The sequence below is a fragment of the Rhinolophus ferrumequinum genome, chromosome 15, assembly GCF_004115265.2.
Source record: "Rhinolophus ferrumequinum isolate MPI-CBG mRhiFer1 chromosome 15, mRhiFer1_v1.p, whole genome shotgun sequence".
In the NCBI taxonomy this organism is placed as follows: Eukaryota; Metazoa; Chordata; class Mammalia; order Chiroptera; family Rhinolophidae; genus Rhinolophus; species Rhinolophus ferrumequinum.
Window position 1 is genome coordinate 10,764,346 of NC_046298.1, and position 24,341 is coordinate 10,788,686.

The following is a 24,341-nucleotide window of genomic DNA, read 5'->3' on the forward strand; positions in this document are numbered from 1 at the left end:
GCAGGAGGTGTTCCTTGTTTTGATGGCCCCGCGGGAGGACGGGCCTGGGACATGGGGAGGCTGTGATGGACGTAGGCCCACCCAGAGACGACAGGGCTCATCTAACAAGGCCTCACAGCCGAAGTGTGGCTCCAGGGTGTGGCCTTTGGCCTTGGGGCTGGTACCATCTTGTCACTCCTCACAGGAGACACAGGCCTGGACAGGGGTCCTCTGAGCCCAGACCCAAAAGGCCGGTCCTCAAGAAGCTATCTCCTGCCTCCTGTCTCCCGTCTCCTGTCCGGGTCAGGAACTTAGGTTCTCTCTGAACCTAAGCGTCCCCCATGTGCACAAAAGGGGGGAAAGAGCTCCTTCTGTTTTACAGACACCTGGCACCCAGTAGGTGCTCAGTCATATGCTGTTCCTTTCCTGTCCTTGACCCTAACGCCACCTCCAACTCACTGGGCCACCACCCCCAGGGCTCCTGTGGTTCTGTTTATTCAGCTCAGACAGACCCTTGTGGAGTTCCCCATTGAGTGGCCAAAAGTGACCTGTTTGCAGAGGGATCAGCCAGCAGAGTACCTCAGGGATACCCCAGCACAACAGCCCCCTTTCTGGGTCCTTCTCCAGGTGCCAAACGCTCCACAGACATCAGCCTTAGTCCTTCCAGCGTCCCTCTGAGATGGCTCAGGAAGGGGTGGCTGAGGCATAGAGAAGTGGTGTCCCCCGCTCAGAGTCACTGTAAGGGGCAGAGCGAGTCTGGAACCCGCAGTATCCAGCTCCTGCTTCCTGAAACACTAAGGACCCCGAACAGCAAACCCAAGGGCGTGAACACTGGAGTATCCCAGAGCGGCCACTGAAGAAGGCCTTTGGAAGGGGGGTGTCTAACTAGGCCCTCCCTGAGGCCATGGGGACCCCAGGGAGTGGTTTTCCAGGTGGAAGGAGCGGCCTGGAGGTGGGACCAGGTGTAAGGATTGGAGACTGGGCTTGGTCGGCCGGGGGGTGGTACCGAGTATTCTAGGCCGGGCTGCTGAGGTGATGAGCCTTCAGGAGCAGCAGCCCTTGAAGGATTTCAAGGCGGGGAAGAACATGGTGAGGACAGAACTCAGGCTGGTGTGGCAGAGCTGTCCTGGGGGGGCGGCAGTGAGATGGGGAGAACGGGCCTCGCTGGACCCTGGAGGGCTTAGTGCAGCAGGGCTTGGGCCTGGGCCCTGGCAGTGGCTGCTCACCCCATTGTCTGGTTTGCAGAGGGGACCAGAACTCTCCTGTACATACCAGTTCATGTCCCTGTGCCGAACACCCCTGGGTAGGGGTTTTCCATCTGTTACGTTGTCTTCAGGGCTCCATGAACAGGATGTCCCACCCCCGTGGGGCATGGAGGCCGCAGCGCAGGCCCCACGGCCTCTTTCCCTAGAGAGCCAGGGGTAGGGGCAGCCCAGGCCAGCACTGCCTCTCCCCTCCAGGAACATGACATCGAGACGCCTTATGGCCTTCTGCACGTGGTGATCCGGGGCTCTCCCAAGGGAAACCGCCCGGCCATCCTCACCTACCATGACGTGGGCCTCAATCGTAAGTGCACCCCGGCCTCGTTCTGCCTTCCCCTGCCTCGAATCTGCCTGAGCAATGAGACCTCTCCTCCCTCCACACCGTGCCCCTGCAGATCCCTGCCCACATGTGGCACTGTGCCCTGAGCCGTTTGGCTCTTGGTTTCCCCACTGGACCGTGAGGCTGAGACCTCTGCTTCGCCCTCCCTCAGAGCCACAGGCCTCCCCACCCCTCTGCTCAGCCGCAGCTGAGACGTGTATCTTTGCAGACAAGCTGTGCTTCAACACCTTCTTCAACTTTGAGGACATGCAGGAGATCACGAAGCACTTTGTGGTGTGCCACGTGGACGCTCCGGGCCAGCAGGTGGGGGCGTCGCAGTTTCCTCAGGGGTAGGTACCCTGGATCCCCTCCAGCTTTCCCCAGCTCTGTGTCCCAGGCCACACCTGGCCCTGACTTCCTCCTCTTGCCTGCAGGTACCAGTTCCCTTCCATGGAGCAGCTGGCCGCCATGCTCCCCAGCGTGGTGCAGCACTTTGGGTGAGTCCCCCCAGCCCCTGCCCCTGTGCTGGGGGCTGGGGAATGCCCACCATCACCACCAGGCTCCTGCTGACGGCTGAGGGCTGTGGGTGGGGTCTGCTGTGGATGGCACCCATGGGAAATGGCAGCCCTAGCTCTAGAGTGACCAGCTGTGCTCTCCACCAGGTTCAAGTACGTGATTGGCATTGGCGTGGGAGCTGGAGCCTATGTGCTGGCCAAGTTTGCAGTGAGTCTCCTACCCCCCTCCCCATTCCAGGCCTGGTCTTCCTCGGGCCCCCCCTTCAGCTACCGGAACTTGCCTCCTGTCTTCCTTCTCCTCCTCTCCCCACTTTCTCTTCACTTAGAAAAGCCCATTTTTCTTGTGTTCCTCCAAAGAAATTAACTTTTTAAAAAAGAGGTTACTTTTCCCCTACATTTCCTCAAAAGACTGTAAACTATAACTTACTTAGCTGCTATCGGAAGCCAAAATTTCTGTTAGCAACAAACTGTGTAACTAATAAATAAGGATTATCCTAACCACTCATTCACTGGTTAGGGTAATATTTAAATATGAGTCATGTTTTAACCAAAAATTACGCTTATGTTAAGTTTGCAAAGTTTAAAGAAAGTCACATTTCAGAAACATCACGTTGGATAGGAGCCCACAAATTTTTCATCTCTAAAAACAAAAACTTCATTTTCAGGATTCAAAATATTCAAAAAGAAATAGAATTTTCAAACTCCAGTTTCAATTTCAACACGTCGCCATTTTGTTCACTGTAGACCATTCCCTGCCACCCCAAACTTGACATGACCCGAGGATCGTATGTATGTCACCCTCTAAACATGTGAAAACAGGTGCACAGAAAAGGCAGGTCTCCTTTACCGTGTCTAACAAAACAGGCTTTGGTTCTCACATGATTAACACCACTGCAGCTTTGCTGTCTGTAAAAGCAAAGAAACAAAATGTTTTATTGAAGACGTTTAATCCTCAGTTTTACAACAGCAGCATTTCTAAAGATATATTTAAAAGGGGTGAAAAACAGTGAGAGGGGCAGAGATTCAAAACGAATCAGAATTTTGGAAGGTTGTAGGTGGGGAGGAGGACGAGCAGGGGCAGCTGAAGTGGAGCCCATGCAGGTTCCCAGCTGTCCCCATCAGTGGCCTCTTGAAGTCCTTCTAGAGTGTGTGTGTCCTTCTCCTGGGACCCTCCCAACCACCCGTGAGACAGGCAGGGCCAGAATTTTACAGCCTGTTTTCTAGGTGGGAAGTTTGGGACTTCTTGCACCCCGTCCCACCCCCCAGCCCTGTCTTCCTTTCACGGCAGCTCATCTTCCCCGACTTGGTGGAGGGGTTGGTGCTGATAAATATTGACCCCAATGGCAAAGGCTGGATCGACTGGGCTGCCACCAAGGTGGGTGTGGTCCACCTGGCGGGGGTGGGGGTGGGGGTGGGGCGGGGCCGCTCTCACACTGGCCTCCACCTCTGTCTGTAGCTCTCTGGCCTGACTAGCACACTACCTGACACGGTGCTATCCCACCTCTTCAGCCAGGTAAGGTGGTGGGACCATCCTCACCCAGGAGCAGGGCTGGCTGGGCTGGGGGTCTCGGGGAGCCTCGGCCGCTGCGAAGTGCCTGGTTCTGCCCACTCCCGGGGGTGCCTGGGACTTATCCCCCTTCCCAGCTGGGCAGGAGGAGGCAGTTGGGAGTTATGTGGCCTCTGACCTGTCTCACTCTGTCCTCTGTTTCCGCCACTGTGCTGAGGCATCTCACGGACAGATGGGGGAGGCCTCTTCCCACAGCTCTGTGGAGCTCCCCCGCCCCTGCCCTGCCAGGAGCAGGCAAACGCTGCTCTGGCAGGAACACCTGCATGAGCCCCCGAGCCCCCGAGCCCCTTCCCCGTCCACGCCCATGTGTGCCTCGTTCATCTTGTCTGTCCCCCTGGGCCCAGGAGGAGCTGGTGAGCAACACGGAGCTGGTGCAGAGCTACCGGCAGCAAATCGGGAACGTGGTGAACCAGGCCAATCTGCAGCTTTTCTGGAACATGTACAACAGGTGTGGGCGGGGCCCTGACACAGAGCTTCCTCTCGAGGGACCCTGCACAACAACCGTGCATGAGCAGGCAGGCGACACGCTGTCCCGTGTGTAGATGTGCAGATGGTTAAGCCTACAAGAGGGGTCACTTCTTGCCCAGGGTGACACCACATGAGGGGCAGAGGGGGAGCAGGGCTCCAGACTCTGGTCCCTGGGCTCGTCCGTTCCTTCTCCTCCCTGGGGTGTTGCCAGTGGGAACAGTGGGGGACACTGGACATCCCTGATCCCCCAACAACTGTGAGCCCAAGTGTTGACATCTGTAAATGGGGAGGAGGTTGGATGAAAGTGGTGGTTTTCAAGCTGTGTTCCTTGGAGCCCCTTTGGGGGTTGCCCTGCAGGGAAGCAGCTAGGCCTCCCTATTCGCCTGCCCTTCCTTCTCTTTTTCCTACAAATACTTACTAAGCACCAGCTATGTGCAGGCTGCTGGAGAAACAGTGGAGAGTGAGAGGCCGGGGAATCCCACAGCACAGGTGGTGGTGCCCATCCAAGGAGGGAGAGCCAAACTTGAGGGCCCACCTGGCATGAGTTTGGGGGTCTGGGAAGAAGTCACTCATGGGGAGCCCTAAGACCTCTGTTTATGCTAAACAGGTCCCTCTCTCCCCGTTTTACCAGTTGGGATCTGTAAAGCCTTGTTCCACTGTTGAGACAACTGGATGACCTTGAGCCCCAACTCTGGGACCATCCCAGGGCCTCCAGGGATGTTGGACCCTAATTGTCATTGTAGGGGGATGGCTGAGATATAGCAGTGTCAGGCTTGGGGACACATACCCCATCCAGTCCTGCAATGCCCACCTCTGCCTCTCCCTGTAGCCGCAGGGACCTGGACATGAACCGGCCTGGAACAGTGCCCAATGCCAAGACACTCCGGTGAGTGCCCCCTTGCCCTCCAGCCTACCCATGCCTGTGCCACTCCCCATACCCACGCCAGACAACCCTTTTTCTCTGTCTGCAGCTGCCCCGTGATGCTGGTGGTTGGAGATAATGCACCTGCTGAGGACGGGGTGGTGAGTGAAGGAGTGTGCCCTGATTTGGGGGGGCCAGCAAGAGGGAGGGTCTCTGGCCAATTCTTGACCCAGCCCTGGAAACCTCAGGGATAGGCACTGAACGGTGGGCTTCTCACCCCGTTTCCCCACCATCTCGCCATGCATCACTGCCTGGCACAGCCCCATCATTCAGATGAGGGAGGTGTGGAGACCAGGGGGAGCTGGGGCCGGCGCCAGGCCACCTGGGGGCCCCTCTGCCCTCCCGCAGGGCAGCCCCACGTTAGTCTCTACACACTTCAGGCCCAGAGACTAAGATCTCTTTTCTCTAACATTTGATTCATTCGTTATGAAATAATTCCTGAGCACAATAGTGGTCCCCCTTTGACTACCACTTATACCCATTACATTTGGGGACCGTGTGTCACCTCTCCTGTTGGAACTCTGGGAGCAGGCAGCCTGGGGGTTTCATGTCCCCTGCAGCACAGGCCAGGGGTCCAGGAGTGCCCTGGGCAGCCCTCAGGACGCAGGAAGCCACTACACTCCTGTGCCTGGGGAGCTGGGGGAGCAGGAGTATGGGCTGCGCTGGCCGTCCTGGCTGCTGCCGACCCTCAGCCCTCTCACCTCAACACCCACCTCCTGCGGTCCCTGGCGCTTGCCCAGCCGCTCCTGCCAAGGTGGTCCTGGGTCCTCATGAGGACCTTGCCCAGCCCTCCCAGCAGTTGTGAGTGGAGTTCAAGGGCTTCAGGTCCCGCAGAAGGCTTGGACTTCCAGAAGGCGGCTGGAGTGGGGGCAGCCTTCGCCAGAGCCTCGGTCCTGGCCTGTGTCTGCCCCCTGCTCTCATGTCTTACCAGTAGAGCCTCAGAGCTCAGGGATAGAACCTGAGGTAGCAACTGGGGCAGGGGGCTCCCCTGATACCCTCAGGGGCTGGGGCTGTCTTGCTCTGCTGAAGCTGGCTCCTTGTCCCCAGGTTGAGTGCAACTCCAAACTGGACCCAACCACCACGACCTTCCTGAAGGTGAGGCCCTCCTCCCCAGCCCTGGGCCACCTCCCCCAACTGTGGGCCCAGCCAGGGCGGGAGCAGGATGGTATGTCTGCTCAGTGGAGCCTACCCAGGTGTATGAGGGCCAGGCAAGGTGTGGGGTGGCCCCTGCTTAGCCCACTCCCCTCTCTCCCCTCCAGATGGCAGATTCCGGGGGGCTGCCCCAGGTCACACAGGTGAGACTCTTGGCCCTCCTTCCCTTATTTACCCTGGGGTGGGGGAAGCCTCCCCTCTGCCCGTTGCTAGGCAGCCAGTCATAGCATATACCTGTTCCTCCTTCCTGCAGCCCGGGAAGCTGACTGAAGCCTTTAAATACTTCCTGCAAGGCATGGGCTACAGTAAGTATACCTCCACCTCACCCCATCCCACAGACTGGTGGCAGGCAGCAAGGTGGGGCTGGCACACCTGTCAGGTGGTGCTGAGAAGGCTGTGGGCAGATGAAGTCTATATCACGGGGGACCTGGATGCTGGATCATTCTCACTACATGGTCCCCAATGCAGCCAGAGACACCCAAAGACTTGCCAGGGCATCTCTACCTAAGTTATATATAAGTTCATCATCCCAGGCCATGCCCAGCTCTCCTGGACCCTGGGGAGGCTTTGGGGCACCATTCTCATGGCACAGCTGGGCCTGGGGAACCAGGGCCCAGGCTGGGTCCTGCCGGAGAAGCCTGCCTGAAGGTGAGGCATGCACACCACCCACCACTTGCTGAGCCTACAGCACCTGAGCAGGCTTCTGTCACAGGTGGGAGACGGGCACTGGAAGTGTTGGCTTGGAGTCAGGACCAGGGAAGGCACATGGGGCCACCTGGGTGTGAGGAGAGCTGAAGGCAGCTGAACATGGGGGGGCATTCTGAAGATCCTAGGGTAATAGGGGGTATAGGGAGCACTGGCGCCCCGCCTCCAGATTTCCCCTTGTGCAGAGATGAGGCCCCCAACACATACACACACGTGAGTCTCCTTGAGCCCTCTCCCCAACACATCTGGTTCCTGCTGGAAGCAAACTTCCTCTTCCTAAATTTTGGTTCCCCTCAGACTTCAGCCTCTGGAGCTTGTGCCTCTTTGGGAGGACAGGCCTGTGGAGGAAGGTGGGGGGCACATCCAGGAATAGAATTTCCTCCGGCTCCCAGGGGCCTGCCAGCCTCTGTGCAGAAGTAGGGCAATGAAGGCCAAGGCCGACAGTGAGCCACAGCAGGAGCGCTGAGCCCCGAGCACAGGGGACACCCAGGGAACATCTGGGGGATGGCTGGATGAGCAGCACTTGTCAGGGGCTGTTCCCGTGTTCAGGGTCGCGGAGAAATACCAGCAGGCAGCCTAAGAGCTGGGAGGGCTGTGGGAGGTTGCACAGGGAGACTGAGGCCCCGCAGAGCGGTGAGGGCACCTCAGTGCCCCAGCCCAGGCTGGAGAGGCAGGGCTGAGATGAGTGACCCCACACTGCAGTCAGGGCTCCTAGGGCCAGGCTGAGATCAGTGGGTGCTGTGGTTCCTTCCGTGGCTGCTGCTTGGTGGGTGGGCAGGAGTGGGCTTCCTGAGGCCCCGGCCCTGCCCCCAGCCCTCTGCGTCTGTTCATCTCATCTCTGGTCCATCTCAGCATCCTCGCCTCGCAGGACCACGCTCCTCACCCGTGTTCTGTCTCCCCCCCGCCCACCCCTTTCGGGCTCTGTCTTCTCTCTTAGTTGCATACTTGAAGGACCGAAGGCTGAGTGGAGGAGCAGGTAGCCCCGTGACCCCTCTCCTGATGCATGGAAAGCTCCCGCCCACCCATCTCCCCTGCTCTTTCCTCTGCGCAGTGCTGAGCCAGGCCGCATCTTGCTGTGGTTTGGAACCTTCCTGTGTCCTGCTCAACTTCGAAGCCCGAGTCCTCTTGCATAGATCCTGAGCTGCGTGGGCTCTCTCCCATTTTAGGGCTCCCGATTGGCTGGGTTTCAGAGCAGTCTTGCTTCTTGGCTGCCATGGGCTGTGGCTTGTAGCGCTTTGGCAAGTGGAACCAGACCTTTTCAGAGGTTGAGCCCAGGCCCGGCCCTGGAAGCAGTACCGCAAACAGGGATACCCGACCATGCCCAAGCCAGACAGGTGGCCGGTTGAGTTCAGGAGGGCTGAGTCTTGCTTGTGAAACTCTGAATAAGGGCGAGAATGGGATTTAGGGCAGTTTGAGGCCATCACACCTTGTCTTCCTTTACAGAAGTAGTCTTCTTCCTGTCCCACCATCCTCTTGAGGGAGGCATAGTTGAAATAATGTCCTATCTCTACACCAGCTCCAGGATGTCTGTTCTGGCCGTAGCTCTGGCCAGCTGTTCTGAGAGGGTCCTGCTGGCCTCTGTAACCCCAGCCCCCGCCCCACTGGCCCCCTTACTGTCACTGGCATCGCATGCATTGGCCTTGACAGAGCAGATGCCAGAGCCCTGGCTTGGGAAAGGTGTCTGTGCCAATGGAAGAACGGGTCTCGCTGGCCGCTTTGCTTGTGTGAGTCCGCCCGCCTGCTGGCCCTCCGCCCGCCTGCTGGCCCTCACGCTGGCCCCGTCTCTGTCCACAGTGCCCTCCGCCAGCATGACCCGTCTTGCACGTTCTCGCACCGCGTCCCTCACCAGTGCCAGCTCGGTGGATGGCAGCCGCCCACAGGCCTGTACCCACTCGGAGAGCAGCGAGGGGCTGGGCCAGGTCAACCACACCATGGAGGTGTCCTGTTGAAGCCCTGGGTCCCCGGAAGACACCCACATGCCCCTGCCCGCATCAATGTCCCACTGCCATCCTCTCACCGGCTCCTTTTTCCCTTTAGTTTATTTTTGTGAGGGCAAAGGGGAGGAAATGGGGTTGCTTCTCTTTTGTTTAAGAAGATGAGGGGATCCATTTCAGATGCTGCAGAAGTCTCCAGACAGTTTGAGGGGCTCATTCTTCCCTATCCCCACTTCACTCACCTTGTTAACTTGGGTAACTCAGACCCCTCTCTTCCAACTCCCCACTGTCCGGCACAGTCAGGGTGGGGTCAGGGTGAAGGGGATCAGCTAAGGAAAGACTCTGAGTCCTTCTCTGGCCAGCATCCAGGGTAATATCCTGGATTAAAGAAAGAGCATGGGATGATGACCCCCTGGGCAAGCGTGTTTAAAGATGGGACGCGGTTTTGAGGTGGTGGATGCTGGGACAGCAGGAGCATGGGGTCCAGCTCAGGCACTCACGTGAGAATCAGGAGACAGCAGCAAGGAACACTGGGACGTGAGGAGCCCTGGAGCTCTGCAGGCCCCTTTCGCCCCAGCCTCTCCACTAAGCACATCTGTTTCTGTCTTGTAGCACATGTGACAATCATCTGAACAGTAGCCACAAGGGGGCGCCCCGACCAGGCAGCTGTTTCGCTGGTGCTCCCTGGCAGGCCTAGTGCTGTAGGGCCAGGCAGGCAGGGGCTAAAGCCCCTGGGTTTCTCTGTCCAAGAAAAACAGAACATGAAGGCCATTGAGGGCAGAAACCCCACAGACTGTCTCAGCCCACACACTCCACCACCTTCCAGCCCTGTCGCATTTCTGAGCCAAGGCCCTGAAGCAGAAAGTCTCCTGGTTCTCCATCTCCATAGGGACCTGACTTGGGGGCTGAGGTTCAAGGTTGGGATAGCCAGTGAGGATTGGGTGCACCCCTGAGGACTTTGTGTTTATCTGCCTTTGGGAGGCAGCAGTGGCTGAAAGTCCCAATAGGCCCTTTTTTGCTCCCAGGTTCCATGGAGGACAACCCAATCAGCAGGATGGCAAGGGCCGCCAGAAACATGGTGTTTCTAGGGAGAGTTATTTCATGTAGGCATCACTAAGTAAGAAGGGTTTAGTGGGAGAGAAATGGTCCAAGGTAGCAAGACTTCCATGGGCCCCATCACTGTCTCAGCCTACTGGAGTGGGCTCGGGCCGAGGCTTGCTGGATCCTGGGGTGGGAAGTGAAGATTCCTGAACTGAACAAGGGCCAGGCAGAGGAGAAAGGCTTCTCACACACCCCAGCCCTCTCCTGTGCCCTAAAGACCAGGCCTGTGCCATATACTTCCCTTCCACTACTTTACCAGGTAGACTCTCCTGGCCCAGAAACCAGAAGCCATTTGTCTCAGAGCCTCAATCAATTGCTACAAACCCCAAAAGGAGTACAAAGAGCGGAGAGCTATGAAAAATGTAGGGCTGGGGGAAGTGGAGGGGGTGCTCGGAAGCTGAGAGGACACCTGCATCCACATTTCCTCTGCACTTATCACCCCCCTTCTGTAATCTTAAGCCATTATGAGACTGCTCTAGAGCCTGGTGGAGTGTTAGTCTGTCCCCAGTTTCTATTCACTCACGTGCTTCCTTTGAATATCGAATGTGACTGTTTGAAAAGCTGGTAGAATTAATACTCCCTCTTGCTATAGATAGCACTGCAAGTCCTGGATTTTTTTTCCCCCTGTGTTCTTTCAGATGAGATATCTATAAATATCTACACATTATATATGTATATTGGGTCCTCCTGTGTGTGGTTGTCCATTGGAGGTTGTCTCTGGTCAAAGTGAACTTTGAATGGAGTTTATTATTTTCCTCTCTGTACAGAGTGAAGAGACTAATTTTGTGTATTCTAGTGGCTAATGTCATAAGACTTGGAAATGACAAAATGAAAAACAAAGCTTGTCAACGTAGAAAGAGTTAACTGTGCTGAGAAACTAATAAAGAAATTAAGAATTCGAGTATGGTGATGTCATGTCCATGGGAAGCTTTTGAATAAACAGAATGCTGAGGTCATTGAGGCTGGTGCTTCTTGGGTTTAGATGGGGTGGAGCGTGCAGGGTGGGGATAAGCGTTTCCACCCATGTCTGTTGCCACTTCTTGTCCCATAGATTAGTCTACCAATCCTTACATTAATGTTACAGGATAGATATTATCTTAGTTTCACAGCTGAGGAAACTGAGCCTCAGGATAAGGGATTTGCCTTAATAAGCCAAGCTGGGAGCTGGTCTTGGCACTGACTTCTAAATTCATCTGTAACCTCTACATTCACTGTCTCCTTTTCTTAAATTTAATGGTGAAACATGGGGAAGTCAGCCATTTGCCCAATAAATAGAGTTTCAGCTGTGTGTCATCTAATACAGCAAGTAAATAAAATTAAAACCCACCACGTGCTATGCAGAAGATGAAAACAGTCTGGGCAGAGGGGTCTATTCTCGTTCTGGAAGCCCTCCCGACACCACTGTGAAACACACACACACACACACACACACACACTGCTCTAATTGACAAAAAACGGTTAGATGAACATAGCTAACGAGGGGTCGAGAGCAAGAAGGTCGGCCTGCGCCCACCCGGGTGCACTCAAAGCCAGCAGCCCCCAGGCTCTCAGCCTCGCATCCAGAAACCGGAGTTTGTCCTTCACCCGGACTTCTACGGGAGGTCTGAGCTATCGGAGATCAAAGGGGAGGGTTGTGCTTGGCTGGCTCAGTATCAGGCTCAAGGTGGCACAAGAACATAGAAAACCTGCACCCTACTGGTTTTCTAAACCCAACTGGGGACACACGGACTCACAGAAGGATGTTCTCAGGAGAAATGATTTGACGAGGGGCAAATCCCCACGCCTTTTCCGCGCGGACGCTGACTGGAGCTTCACGTGGTCCTCGAGCAGAGTCTCGGCTATGGGCCCCGCCCCCGAGGGTCCCGCCCCGAGGTGTGGCTAGGGACGCCGGAAGGGCCCGCGCGGCTCTACGGCCCGCCCGGGCCGCACGCCTTCGGACTATGGCGACTCCGGCGAAGCGCCAGCGGGTAAGTCGCGGATGGCGGGCGCGGGACCCACCCCAATCCACTGCGCCTCGCGCGGCGCCGCCCGCAGTCTGTCCCGCGCGGGGGCCCTTTCCACTCCCTCCTTCCCGCCGGTCCCTTGCGGCTCTCGGGTCCCCTCCCCCACCCAGAGCCCTTCCTCCTCGCGCGCCGTGGTCTCCCCCGCCCCCAGCGAGCTTTCCTGGGCGGAGCCTTCCCACTGCGCTCCGTTGTCTCAGGTGGCGGGGCCTGTGGGCGGCGGCGATCCGGACCCGGTGGCCGGCTTCTTGAGCTGGTGCCAGTGCGTGGGGCTGGAGCTGAGTCCCAAGGTGAGTGGGGAGGAGGTCGGGCGGGCTGGGAAGCGGAAACAGGCGCAGCGCCCGCCAGCTCTGATCGGTTGCTCCACCCCCCGCTCAGGTGGCGGTGAGCCGGAAGGGCACGGTGGCCGGCTACGGCATGGTGGCCCAGGAGAGCGTGCAACCTGGGGAGCTCCTCTTTGCGGTACCGCGGGCCGTGCTCCTGTCGCAGCACACCTGCTCAATCAGCGGCCTGCTGGAGCGAGGTGGGCACGCTGGCGGGAGTGGGACACAGGGGCGGGCCTGCTGGCCTCGCCCGGGCTCTCACCTCTTGTCTCCCTCAGAGCGAGGCGCGCTGCAGAGCCAGTCGGGCTGGGTGCCGCTGCTGCTGGCGCTGCTCCACGAGCTGCAGGCCCCGGCCTCACCCTGGAGCCCCTACTTTGCGCTCTGGCCCGAGCTGGGCAGCTTGGAGCACCCTATGTTCTGGTGAGAGCTGTAGTTGGGGCTGGGGAGCACCCGTGCTATGGCCTGGCTCGAACCGCCCTAGCTCGGGAACAGGGCTGGCTCCCAAGCACCAGTCCCCGTAGGGTATTAACAGAACCTGTGGGGGTCTTATGCAGGCCCCAGGAGGAGCGCCAGCGGTTGCTACAGGGCACAGGGGTGCCTGAGGCCGTGGAGAAGGATTTGACCAACATCCGTAGCGAGTACTATTCTATCGTGCTGCCCTTCATGGAAGCCCACCCCGATCTTTTCAGCCCCAGGGTTCGCTCCCCGGAACTCTACCACCAACTCGTGGCTCTTGTGATGGCTTACAGGTCAGTGAGCAGAGCCTGAAGGGACCCTTTTCTTTTGAATTGTATGGAGGGACAGAAGGGAACCCCATCCCGTCTCTACACTGGACTTGAGCCAAACTCTCTCTGGCAGCTTTCAGGAACCACTGGAGGAAGAGGACGACGACAAGGAGCCAAACCCCCCTTTGATGGTGCCTGCTGCAGACATATTAAACCATGTAGCCAATCACAATGCCAATCTAGAATATTCTCCAGTGAGTGGATCTCTCCAGTTCTTTTTGTGTGCATGGGGCATTTGATTCAAACCAGTGCCTGACATTTATGACGGCCTGGCAGTTGGGCTGTTCTCATGCTAAAAAGGAGTAGGTAGTTAGGTCTCCTGTATGTATTCATTTGCACGTTCCAGTGAAATAGTTGGACACAAAACATCTCAAAGCCCTCAAAGTGGTGGTCAGTCCTCAGAGGAACTTTTTCCTACCACCATTTACTTGGTAGAGGTTGGCTGCTCTGTGCAGTCCAGGGAGCCAAGACTGTCAGGGACCTGTGGACAGGAGGTCAGAGGCTGAAGATGATACCCGGGTAGTGTGTCTATCAGTTCTATTTGCTATGTGGAAAGTTTCAAGAAAAGATTCAAGTTTATGGGATTAAAAATTAGGAGATGGCTGTATTTAAATTTTGCCTCCATTTGCCTTTCCTACTTCAATCTGGGTTGTTTTTAAAAGCCAGCTTTTTAAGTGCTGAAAATGCCTGAGCCGATTAACCTGAAAACACTGAGGCTGACCTTTGTAAGCTTCACTCCGTTCCTTTTGCAGTACAGGAAATGAATGGGAACTAAAGGTAGACTGTTGGTAGAGATGGCATAGCATCAGTCCCTTTGCTGAACTGTACCTGATGGAGGCTCTTCCTAAGAGGGGAGTAATCTTCCTGGGACTGGCCTGGGAAGGGCCTGGTCCCAGCTTCTCCCTTCCACTCCAGAATTGTCTTCGGATGGTGGCTACTCAGCCCATTCCTAAAGGCCATGAGATTTTCAACACTTATGGGCAAATGGCTAATTGGCAACTGATTCATATGTACGGTTTTGTTGAACCATATCCTGACAACACAGATGACACCGCTGACATTCAAATGGTGACAGTTCGTGAAGCAGCATTACAGGGTGAGTGTTCAGGTTAACTCAATCTTGGATACTGGTGGATGTGCCTCTGTCCCGCCCCAGGTGCCCTGCTAAATAGCAGTTGTCTCTTTTGTAGACTAGGTGCTAGACAAAGAAGAAATGAGCTCTAGGGTACTCTGTCTTTTTACACCGTTTCTATCTACAGGAACAAAAGTTGCAGCTGAAAGGCTCCTGCTATGTGAACGCTGGGATTACTTATGCAAATTGGAGATGGTAGGGGAAGAGGGAGCCTTTGTGATTGGGTGGGAAGAAGTGCTGACTGAAGAGGAACTGACCACCACACTCCAGGTAACAGGGCTGAGAATGGCCATTTAATACTGAAAATAGCTTAAGTATTCAGAGCTAGGTAAAGCTAGATAAAATAGGAAAGATGGGATAGAGAGAGAGGACACTTAAATGCTGCCAGACAGGTTGGCTTCTCTAATCTAAATCAATTTCAGAAATATACATGTAGTATATCCTAATTAAATGGCCCCATGGTTGCTTTTAGGTGTTGTGCATGCCTGCTGAGGAGTTCAGAGAGTTTAAAGACCAAGACGGACGGGGAGATGATAAACAGGAAGACAACAGCCTGACCATCAGAAATATCCCCAAGCTGAAAGAATCATGGAGACAGCTTCTTCGGGACAGTGTCTTGTTGACCCTGAAAACCTATGCCACAGACTTAAAAGCTGAGCAAGATTTACTCAGTAACAAGGAGGTATACGCCAAACTCAGCAGGCGGGAACAGCAGGCCTTACAGGTTCGTTATGGTCAAAAGATGATCTTACACCAGTTGTTGGAAGTGACAGGGTAGCAGGTTTCCTGTTGCTTGAAGGAACTCATCCATGAGAAGAACTTTACCTAAGCTGATACTCAACTGATGCTTTAAAAGGAAGAAAATTTGGATTGTTATTAAATACCAATGGGAAAAGGAGCAAAGGTGTGCTAGGATTACCTCTGAGTTAAGGGTGACATGTTTTAAGGATTGGGAACCATTGTTAATTGTCACCAAAACCAATACATTTTATAGCTGTTTTGTTCTCAGTTTGAACCAAAGTTAGGAGAAATGCGGTTGTGATAGTAATAGGTGTTGTAGTCTAGCATTTAATAATATGGACTTTGAAAGTAGTTAAAATCTGGGTCTATTTTGAGTTCAAGTCACTTTACCTTTTTAAAAAGACTTTGTTTCCTTTTAGAGTATTTAATAAGCTATGTCATTGGCACTCAGAGCAATTAAGTCCTCAGCAGTCTGAAGTTTGATCTAGATGGGACAGCTCACCCTGAGGGAAGAAACCCTAAGACACCAATGACATTCAAGCCCCACTCGGAGTTCTATTTAATCTTGAACCTTTTTGTCCTCTTGGGCCATTAAAGCTTTACAGTTATTAAAGGTAAGGTATATATAAGTGGGATAGTTTTTCTTTTAAAAGTCAACATCAAAACAGCCTGAGGGTAAAGAATATTTTTTAAATGGGTGTTTTGTAATTATATTGAAAAGGAACAAGAAGAACTTTCTAGCTTGTTTTAACATGGCCAGACTATTAGTAGGTAAGATCTACCATTCAGCGAGAAGCTGGTGTTTCCCAAAGGCCCAGGCTTTGTAAGGGTGGGTGCCCACTTTGTCCTCACCTCCAGCACTGGCTGTTGCTACTGAGGAAGGCACAGTGTACCCATGTAGGTGTCATGACTTTAATGTTTGACTGTAGTCTGCACACACATACATGAAGTTGGGGAGCTGAGCTAAAAATAAAGTTGAGGAACTAAAAGGCTACAGAATTACAACACATGGACCAATACATTTACAAAACATTCAAAATCCAACAAGGGGCTGTATCGGTCCTTTTGATTGTTGTTCATCTTAGCCTGGGCTAATGGGGGTGGGGTGACAATTCATACTATTTGGTTCCCTTTTCTCATAGTTTACAAGTACAGGAGAGAGATCGGGGAGCTTTAGGTCTGGTCTGTTTCCCTTTATTTAAAAAAAAGCTGTCTCTCACAGGGCCCAAGCAGTATGTTCTCCAAGACAAATGAGAAAATGATGGTCTCCAGCAGCGAGCTTTAGATTTGGGTAAGAGGCAACAAAAATCCATGTGAGCTCTTCCCAGGTTCCCTGGAATACCAAATCCTAGCGCATCCACACTGTGGTTTTCAAGGTCCTCTGTCCACATTAAAAAACTTACATAACATTTAAACTGGCTGTTTTGGTTTTCTTTGGGCCACCGGGAATGTCAGGAGACATGGAGCTGTGTCTGCAGACAAGTGCATGGCATCAGCCTCTTCCATGACAAGCGGGGCAGGTACTAGTTTATCTACTTGCCGTCGGCACGTTTTACACACACCCAAGAAGTTCCAGACAAAGGTTTTCTCGGTCATGTATTTACACAAGTTCAAAATGATATTCACAGCATCTTCTAAATTTTGGCCAGGAGTCAAAAAAATGCATTTAAACTTTGGAACGTGCCCACATAGACAGGAAGCTGACCCAAACAGTAATTGGGGCAGATACCCGAGAACCAAAGGGCTGGGAAAGTCAGGAAGAGCTGAACGGAGTCTTCAGCCAATTTATGAACTTGGGACATCCAAGCTGACACTTTTACAGCAGAGATGAAGTTCCATCTAACTGGCACCTGTCCCTTCCATGACTTGCTGCGCCTGCTTCTGTCCCATGCAGCACTGTGCAACAGACTGGAATAATCTGAAGAAGGGAGCAGTTATAAGTTTGTGAGAAAAGTTCAGGCCCAACAATATCTTGTGTCTCATTAAGAAGGCAGGAGTTGCCAAAGCTAATCACCTCCCACCCCTCACCTCCTATCCTCCCCCCGCAACCGTAGCCATCAAATGATCCTCCTCATTCTCCTGTCTCATTCTTAGACAATTAAAAAAATTACTTTTAACTTACTTTTCAATTTCTGGGGCACAGTGTACAAACTCATGGTTCCAGAACTTAAAAGCTGGATTTTTAATTAGCTCAATGAAGGTAATAAGAAGACCCCAAGGATGTGGCCTATTTACAATCAACCGTTCCAAGAGAACCCTGGAGAAGGGGAGAAGTTAGTTAATTCAGAAAAACATACGAATTCATGACCATTTCTCCAGTATGTTTTTTCCCTAACTCTTCTCCCTAATTATGAAGCTACATGCAACATTTGTTAGCTTTACTTAAGACAGGTGGATTAATCTCTATACTCGATATAGCAGTTAACGCAGGTGTATTCCAGAATTAGAAAACCTGGGTTTGAAATAGTAATTCTTCCTATTACTGAGCCTAGAAGACTAGGTAAATCAAGGACATTATCAGATCACATGGTGCAACAAATTCTAGTACATGTATAAACTGGTGTGATTTTTGTGAACAGCAGTTAGTATTGGCTTAACTATTTATATCCTAAGGAATACCATTATCTAATACCCACAAACTACTACTAGGTGTAGGAGCAAGTTTAAGAAGTCTCGTCCAGTTTTTAAAGTATGTGTATATACCTCTCTCAACTACTAGAATCTACCCAGCTCCTAATCTCCAATGTTGTACATAATCCAAGAAATCTACAACAGATTCCTAGCTATCGTTAGGAAAATGAAAGTGTAATTCCTGTTATTTCTCCTACTTTAAAACCTTTCAACCTAGAGTTAATGAAGAAATGTCCAAGCTCTTTAATGTGGACTTTAATAGGCCCCTGTGATTTAGGACTCTTAAAAATGTGCCACCATCTGAAAGAAACTCCTAACCTTAAAATGTTGGTGCCTTTTGTTGAAAACTACTTTTTATGATTTGTAATTTTCTACTTGTGATTTTTTGTGACCATCAAACTATTAGGGCAGGAATCATACCCATTTTGATGACAACTGTATCTTACATTTAACATATCTACAACATGCTCAATGAAAACTGAATGCATAGAAAAAAACACTCAATTCATTAGCAAAGGGGAAACATCTTAGAAGCACCTGAAAAACAAACCTCTCTTACCTTGTGATCTGTTCTTGGATAGCTTCAGTGTTGGCCTCTGCAAAAAGGTAGAGCATGGTACAGCTGAAGTAGTGAGTGTGGCTATTTGGGTACCGCAGCTGATTTGCAATTGCATTCAAGAAGAGATACCGACCTAGAAGTTAAGAAAACTCAGTGAGGACTTGCTCTGTAAGGTCAACATGAGAAAAATCATTCTCGACTGGCTAGGGTTTGGATTTCTGATGTAGACTTTTAACCTATCCTGTGGTTTTTATGTCCACAAGAATTTTAATTTCTGTGAGTTTTAGTCCTTTCCAAAGTAAAATTTTCTTAAAAAAAGATCTACATCATATTAGTAACATGTTGAAAGTATTTTCCAAAAAAACTTAGTGACTCATTTCTGCCCGTGTGTTCAATCTGTTCATGAGTGCAAAAAAGTTTCTATTATTATGAAAATATAGTTTTGACCTCACAGCTCTTCTAAAAGATCTTGGGAACACCCCCAAGGGTTCTCAGACTACACTTTGAGAACCACTAGCTTAAACTATATTGGACTAAATATTATCTTAATTGGGTTTGTTTGTCTGCCTCTGCTTGATATGACATGTCTGTAAGGCTGTAACAGTGAGCTTTAACATGTCCCTAAAGACTACCATCCCTTTTTTGCTGGGCTCTGGACATAATGGTATTCAATTTTGTTAAACCTTAATTTTAAACTGTTTTAAATCACTTCTACAAATAGGCAAGCTGCGTGCATGCGTGTGTGTGTGTGTGTTCAAGATTAGCCTCTCGAGAATCCATACTAGAGTTAAAAAGTAGGCATCCTTCTGAAGTATGTGTGCTAAAATGAGGACTGTATATATACCGTGTTTCCCCGAAAATAAGACTTAGCCGGACCATCAGCTCTAATGCGTCTTTTGGAACAAAAATTAATAAAAGACCCAGTCTTATTTTACTATAACATAAGACTGGGTCTAAGTATAATATAATATAATATATAATTACTATAATACCGGGTCTTTTTTTGCTCCAAAATACACATTAGAGCTGATGGTCCAGCTAGGTCTTATTTTCAGGGAAACACGGTAGGTAGTTGGTTAGCACCTATGGTGGTCTACATAGAAATATAAAACACCAAAAGAAATGTATTTCAGCCAGGCAGGATGCAACCTAGAATAGGAATTACACTGAGCTTCTTGCAGAGCAAAGAGGGAAAAGTCCCATTCATGAGTTTACACACCTAATATTAACATGTTGCCTGCCAAACAGGCACCCACAAGTGCTGGGGAAAAGGCTGGCTAACAAAACAATGTAACAAGCGTATTTTTAGAGAGGCTAGTAAAAGAAACTTTTTTTTTTTCATACAAATATACACTGACATAGTAACTGATGTGATAAGGATTCTGGATGATTCTTTTATGCTTTTCTGTGTTTTCTGCATTGCGCAGATACTATTCTATTAAAAATAAAATCATCAGCTAGACCCACAAACACTGACAGAACATTCTTTTTCCATTGTGGCTTAATGTATTTTTATGACTGGACTGTGGCAGAAAGTGCAGAGAACTTGACTCTGAGCACTCACCTTCAGTGTCCAAGTCCACAGCCAGGTTCTGGAATATGTCCATGTGGGCCGAGTGGGTGATCGTGCTCATTGAAGGTGTGCTGCCCTTGTTGTGGATGTGTGCAATGGCCTGAGTCCCCACATAGAGCACCAGTGCATTGATGAGCTGGAGGTTGTAGCGATTGCCAGGCTCATTGGATACCTAAAGAAACAAAACAGAAAGCTCCTGACTTATTCTCAGAGGATTGATTCGGGCACCAGTATCTTTAAATCCTTTTTGTGCCTTCACAGAAAAGCTGAACTGCTCTCAACATTCTTTATGATTTCAATTTTAGAAATTTTCTCGAATGTGTTTATTTAACAAATACACAGCTGCCCCAGGATGGTAGTTGTGTCAACAACAAACAGCATTTCCCTTAAGAAGCCACCGCTTTAACAGGTACCGGCACAAAAGGAAAGCTTAGGAAGTCAAAGTATGCACTATCTCAATTATAAAAAAGATTTTGGAGAGGGAAAATGTTGTGGTTCCTTGGTGTGGACAAACTGTAAAGGTAAAACAACTTCAAGTCATTTTCTAGACAGCAAATCAAACCATTTCTTTAGAAAAATCTTGGAGTACTGACAGGAAATGATTATCAGCAGTCTATTCTTACAGGAAATCAGTCCATTCCCTGGTCACCTCTTCCAAGGTTACTAAGCTTTGTGTCACTGGGAAGACGAATAGTAAAATATATAATGCAGTTAATCTCATCCAACAATTAGAAATGACAGTATGTTTTAAATTTTTTAATCAGCATGAAGAGACTAACTCCCAAACAGGACACACACAGGACTGTGCATGGAAAAGTGCTTTCTATGAAAGACATAGCTGAGAGTTAAGCCAAATCAATTAACCTGTAGGTTGCTGCGCAGATCAGATAGAAAAGTGACCGGTGATCGAGTTTTAAGATAGGAATCCAAGTCCTTTTTGAACTGAGGTGGCATCACTCCGGTAAAATTGGTGAGAATCCGGGGTGCAATGTTAATTTCACTCAACATATCCACCTGTCACAAACAAATACAAGAATCACAACCAGAAGCATTTGTAGGAGCTAACAGCAAATTGCATCTATGCTAGCAAGTAATAGAATATTTTTCTAAAACTACACACATTATAAACGTCTTAAACAGTAAAGCTGCAACTTTTTATCAATCTTTAGTCAAAAGAATTTGCACACAAAATGACAGTAATCTTTCATTCTATGATACCTCTCTAAAATAAGGCAGGGTAGGTACCTTTTGTAAAGAGGTCTAACTTGCACCACTAATCATTTTTGTCCTGGACTTGGATTTCAAAATAAGAGTCCATAATGAGATTCCTCACTCACCAAAGAGCCCTAGGCTTAGAAAAGATGCCCCAGCAGAAAAAAGACACCCCAGCAGAAAAAGACAACATATTTGCTACTTTTAAAAACATTCATGGGAAAAAGTACAAAATACATAAAAAATTATAGTACCCGTGTCAGGTACGATTTTTAAGTGGTCCTTTTTCTCCTTCAACAATTTAAACAACACAAGTACACACATAAAAAACACCTGTGAAATATGGGCATTACAAAGGTCTTTTTCTGTAATTCTGTGCCATTGGGGCCACCTAGCAAATGATTGGCCTGACACCTAGGTTGAGGTTCTAGAAATATAGCTAAATTTAATTTGAAAATAACAAACTAGACACATCTGGGAACCAATATTGAGCAACAAAATCACCCTCAAGGCTTAATAACATGACTGCTTCCCCCAGAGAGCACCCTGACCTAACAACTTGTAAATGTGAATGCTGGGGAGAGCGGGAGTAAATAGCCCACATACCAGAGAAAGGACTAAAATATTAAGACATAACTTCATTTTCCTTGAACTGTTTTAAACTTTACCTTCAGATTAGGAGTAAATGGGTCTGGGAGCCTCATGTTTCTTGGGAAGGCACTCAGGATCAGATTTCTTAGCTGAATACAATTAGGTGGGATCACATCACAGAATCCATAATGGTAATCACAAAGGAACTCGGGGAAATCATGCAAAAGAACCAGCAGCACTCTTAAAGTGCCCTGTTTTTTCAAAAAGAGAAAAACATTGGCTGATTCCACACTAAGTAATAAAACAGGAGCAATATTTTTACTGTTATGAATTTAACTCAAGTAAAAAAGGCAAAAATATACTTCGATAACAGAGCTACAGGCTTTAATCAACAATAACATCACAAGAGATTTATCAAAATATTTACATCTGCAAATCAGAAGAAACTAGGTATTAGTTTATAACCTTAAATACATACATATGCTAGAATACTTAGACAAAAACAAAATAAAAACAATGAAATAAGCTTCTTTCTTCAGAAATTGGAAAAATAACAGCTAAGGAAAACGAAAGAAAGAACAAAAACCAAAAAAAAAGTATAAGTGTGTGTATGTGTGTGTCAGGGGGAGCACGTGGCAATCAAAGTGAGAAGTTGGTTCTTACAAAAGATCAATAATATTGATAAGCCCTACCAAGACTGACAGAGAAAACACAATGCCAGTATCAAGAATGAAAAAGGACCATCACTACAGATCCTAGACATGAAAAATAGTTTGAGACTATTGAACAATTTTATGCTTGTAAATTTGACAATTTAGATAAAATACACAAATTGAAAAATACAATTTACCAAACGCAAACAACAAAAAACTGAATAGTCCATTATAACAAAGATGTTAATTAAATATGTTGTTAAAATCCTTCCTAAAGAAACTCTAGGTCTCAATGGCTTTATTGGCAAATCCTTAGAAATATTTAAGAAAATATTAACACCATTTTCAGTCTTACAAAAATAGAACATTTTCCAACTCTTCCTACCACTGATACAAAACCTGATATGAAAATTATACAAAAATCCTAAATATTAGAAATCGAAATCAGTCCTTGTATCATGACCAAATGGTCCTGTAATGCAGTGGTGGTTTAAGCATTTGAAAATTAATGAATTTACAACATTAACAGAAAACATTCAACAAAATACCCGTTTAATGATTTAGAAAGTCTCAGCACATTATGGATAGAAAGGCATTTCCTTAATCAGATAATGGTATCTACAAAACAAACAAAACTATAGATTTACAAAAACATTATACTTAATGGTGAATTACTGAAAGTTTTCCCCAAGATCATTAATGAAACAAGCATGCTATTATCACTATCTTCTATTCACCAATGTCTTGGAGTTACTGGCCAGTGCAATAAGGCAAGAAGAAAAGCAAATAAAAAAACTATTGTTACACATTCACGAAATGATTATAGATACAGAATACACCCCTCCCTGCCAAATATGCAGATAAATTGTCAGAAAAAGTAAATTTAGCAAGGTGGCTGGAAACAAGGCCAATATACAAAATCAATTTTATTTCTACATGCCACCAACAAATAAGAAATGAGAATTTTAAAAAGATTATCTTTTGTCATTTCAGAAAAACCATCAAATGTAGGACTAAGTCTAAGGAAAAATGTTCGACACCTCTATGCTAAAAAACTACATAGCACTGCAGAGTAAAACTGAAGACCTAACTCAATACATATACATGTTCATGGATTGAAAGGCTCGATATTAAGATGTCTGTTCTCTCCCAATTGCTCTACAGATTAAGTATAATCTCAATATAAATCCCAGCATGTTTTTAGAAGTGAAGCTGATTGCAAAGTTTTTAGAGAACTGCAAATGGTACCGAACAAAATAACATTAAAAGAGAGCAAAGCTCAAGAGGACTTGTACTGGCCTAAGAATAGATCAACTAGAGAGTTATCCATAAATGTGTAGTCAAATTATTTTAACACAGGTGCCAAATCAATTCAATAGAAAATGAAGGACTTAACAAATGGGGCTGAAAAGCCTTATATAGGTATTGTGGTTGGGGGAGGGAGGTATAAGAAAGTGGGAGTATCAAATATATGGTGATGGAAGGAGAACTGACTCTGGGTGGTTAACACACAATGGGATTTATAGATGATGTAATACAGAAATGTACACCTGAAATCTATGTAACTTTACTAACAATTGTCACCCCAGTAAACTTTAATTAAAAATAAAAGTGGGAGGAAATTGTGTATTTTTGTGTATCTCACCACACACAAAAATAAATTTTAGACAGATCACAGACCTAAATGTCAAAGAATTATATGGCTTCTTGGGCAGGGGGCAGGGCACCCACAAAACAGAATGCAACTTGGGATTGGCCAATTTTTTTACAACAAGACAAAAAAGCATTTAATAAGAGTAAAAAACTGATCATTTTGACTACATTAAATCTAAAACATCCTTTCAATAGAGTGAAGTGAAAAGATAAGCCACAGGAGTGTGAGATGTTTAAAAATATATCAACACAGGGCTTACATCCAGAATATATGAAGAATTCCTATCAAAAATAAGAAAAATGCAGATAACCCAAATAAATATGAGCATAAAAAATGAACAGGAACATCACAAAAGGAGAATATCCAAATAGCCAATCTACACATAAAAACCTCACTAACAAATCAAGGAAACGCAAATTACATCCACAATGAGATCCTACTGTACAACTGCCAAAAATGGTTAAAATGAAAAACAGACAGATAATACCAGGTAGGAAAAGGATGTAAAAAAAAAAATAGTAACTAAAGTGCTGCTGGAAGAATTTTGTTAAGACTGGTATTAT

The 24,341-nt window shown here is 48.7% G+C and overlaps 3 protein-coding genes across 13 annotated transcripts in view; 2 read left to right on the top strand and 1 right to left on the bottom strand.

Moving 5' to 3' along the window:
- Window positions 1-10,820, top strand: part of NDRG4 (NDRG family member 4) — a 39,847-nt gene extending 29,027 nt beyond the window's left edge. For 3 of the 5 annotated variants that reach the window (XM_033127876.1, XM_033127873.1, XM_033127874.1), the window contains 14 exons: window positions 1,440-1,545; window positions 1,790-1,910; window positions 1,995-2,057; window positions 2,223-2,283; window positions 3,364-3,450; window positions 3,532-3,588; window positions 3,987-4,090; window positions 4,940-4,996; window positions 5,082-5,133; window positions 6,080-6,127; window positions 6,292-6,327; window positions 6,438-6,489; window positions 7,827-7,865; window positions 8,684-10,820. In XM_033127876.1, coding sequence (XP_032983767.1) covers window positions 1,440-1,545; window positions 1,790-1,910; window positions 1,995-2,057; window positions 2,223-2,283; window positions 3,364-3,450; window positions 3,532-3,588; window positions 3,987-4,090; window positions 4,940-4,996; window positions 5,082-5,133; window positions 6,080-6,127; window positions 6,292-6,327; window positions 6,438-6,489; window positions 7,827-7,865; window positions 8,684-8,838 — 1,038 coding nt within the window. In that variant the 3' untranslated portion in view covers window positions 8,839-10,820. The remainder of the gene's footprint in view (window positions 1-1,439; window positions 1,546-1,789; window positions 1,911-1,994; window positions 2,058-2,222; window positions 2,284-3,363; window positions 3,451-3,531; window positions 3,589-3,986; window positions 4,091-4,939; window positions 4,997-5,081; window positions 5,134-6,079; window positions 6,128-6,291; window positions 6,328-6,437; window positions 6,490-7,826; window positions 7,866-8,683) is intronic. The other 2 variants (XM_033127872.1, XM_033127875.1) reach the window with 1 other exon arrangement.
- Window positions 10,821-11,753: 933 nt separating this feature from the next.
- Window positions 11,754-15,609, top strand: SETD6 (SET domain containing 6, protein lysine methyltransferase). 2 transcript variants are annotated; one of them, XM_033129475.1, is made up of 10 exons: window positions 11,754-11,891; window positions 12,125-12,214; window positions 12,303-12,447; window positions 12,526-12,667; window positions 12,802-12,996; window positions 13,106-13,226; window positions 13,948-14,128; window positions 14,292-14,434; window positions 14,637-14,888; window positions 15,325-15,609. In XM_033129475.1, exons 1-10 carry the CDS (start codon window positions 11,865-11,867, stop codon window positions 15,331-15,333), a joined length of 1,305 nt encoding a protein of 434 aa, XP_032985366.1. In that variant the 5' UTR covers window positions 11,754-11,864; the 3' UTR covers window positions 15,334-15,609. The 2 variants fall into 2 exon arrangements, with proteins under 2 accessions (XP_032985366.1, XP_032985365.1); XM_033129474.1 differs by lacking the exon at window positions 15,325-15,609 and having other exon boundaries at window positions 14,637-15,058.
- An 875-nt stretch (window positions 15,610-16,484) lies between these two features.
- Window positions 16,485-24,341, bottom strand: part of CNOT1 (CCR4-NOT transcription complex subunit 1) — a 76,954-nt gene continuing 69,097 nt past the window's right edge. For all 6 annotated transcript variants that reach the window (XM_033129471.1, XM_033129468.1, XM_033129472.1 and 3 more), the window contains exons 44-49: window positions 21,549-21,722; window positions 20,533-20,682; window positions 19,660-19,840; window positions 18,096-18,228; window positions 17,028-17,162; window positions 16,485-16,823 (exon numbers count right to left, since the gene is read on the bottom strand). In XM_033129471.1, the coding sequence (XP_032985362.1) occupies window positions 16,745-16,823; window positions 17,028-17,162; window positions 18,096-18,228; window positions 19,660-19,840; window positions 20,533-20,682; window positions 21,549-21,722 (852 nt within the window). In that variant the 3' untranslated portion in view covers window positions 16,485-16,744. The remainder of the gene's footprint in view (window positions 16,824-17,027; window positions 17,163-18,095; window positions 18,229-19,659; window positions 19,841-20,532; window positions 20,683-21,548; window positions 21,723-24,341) is intronic.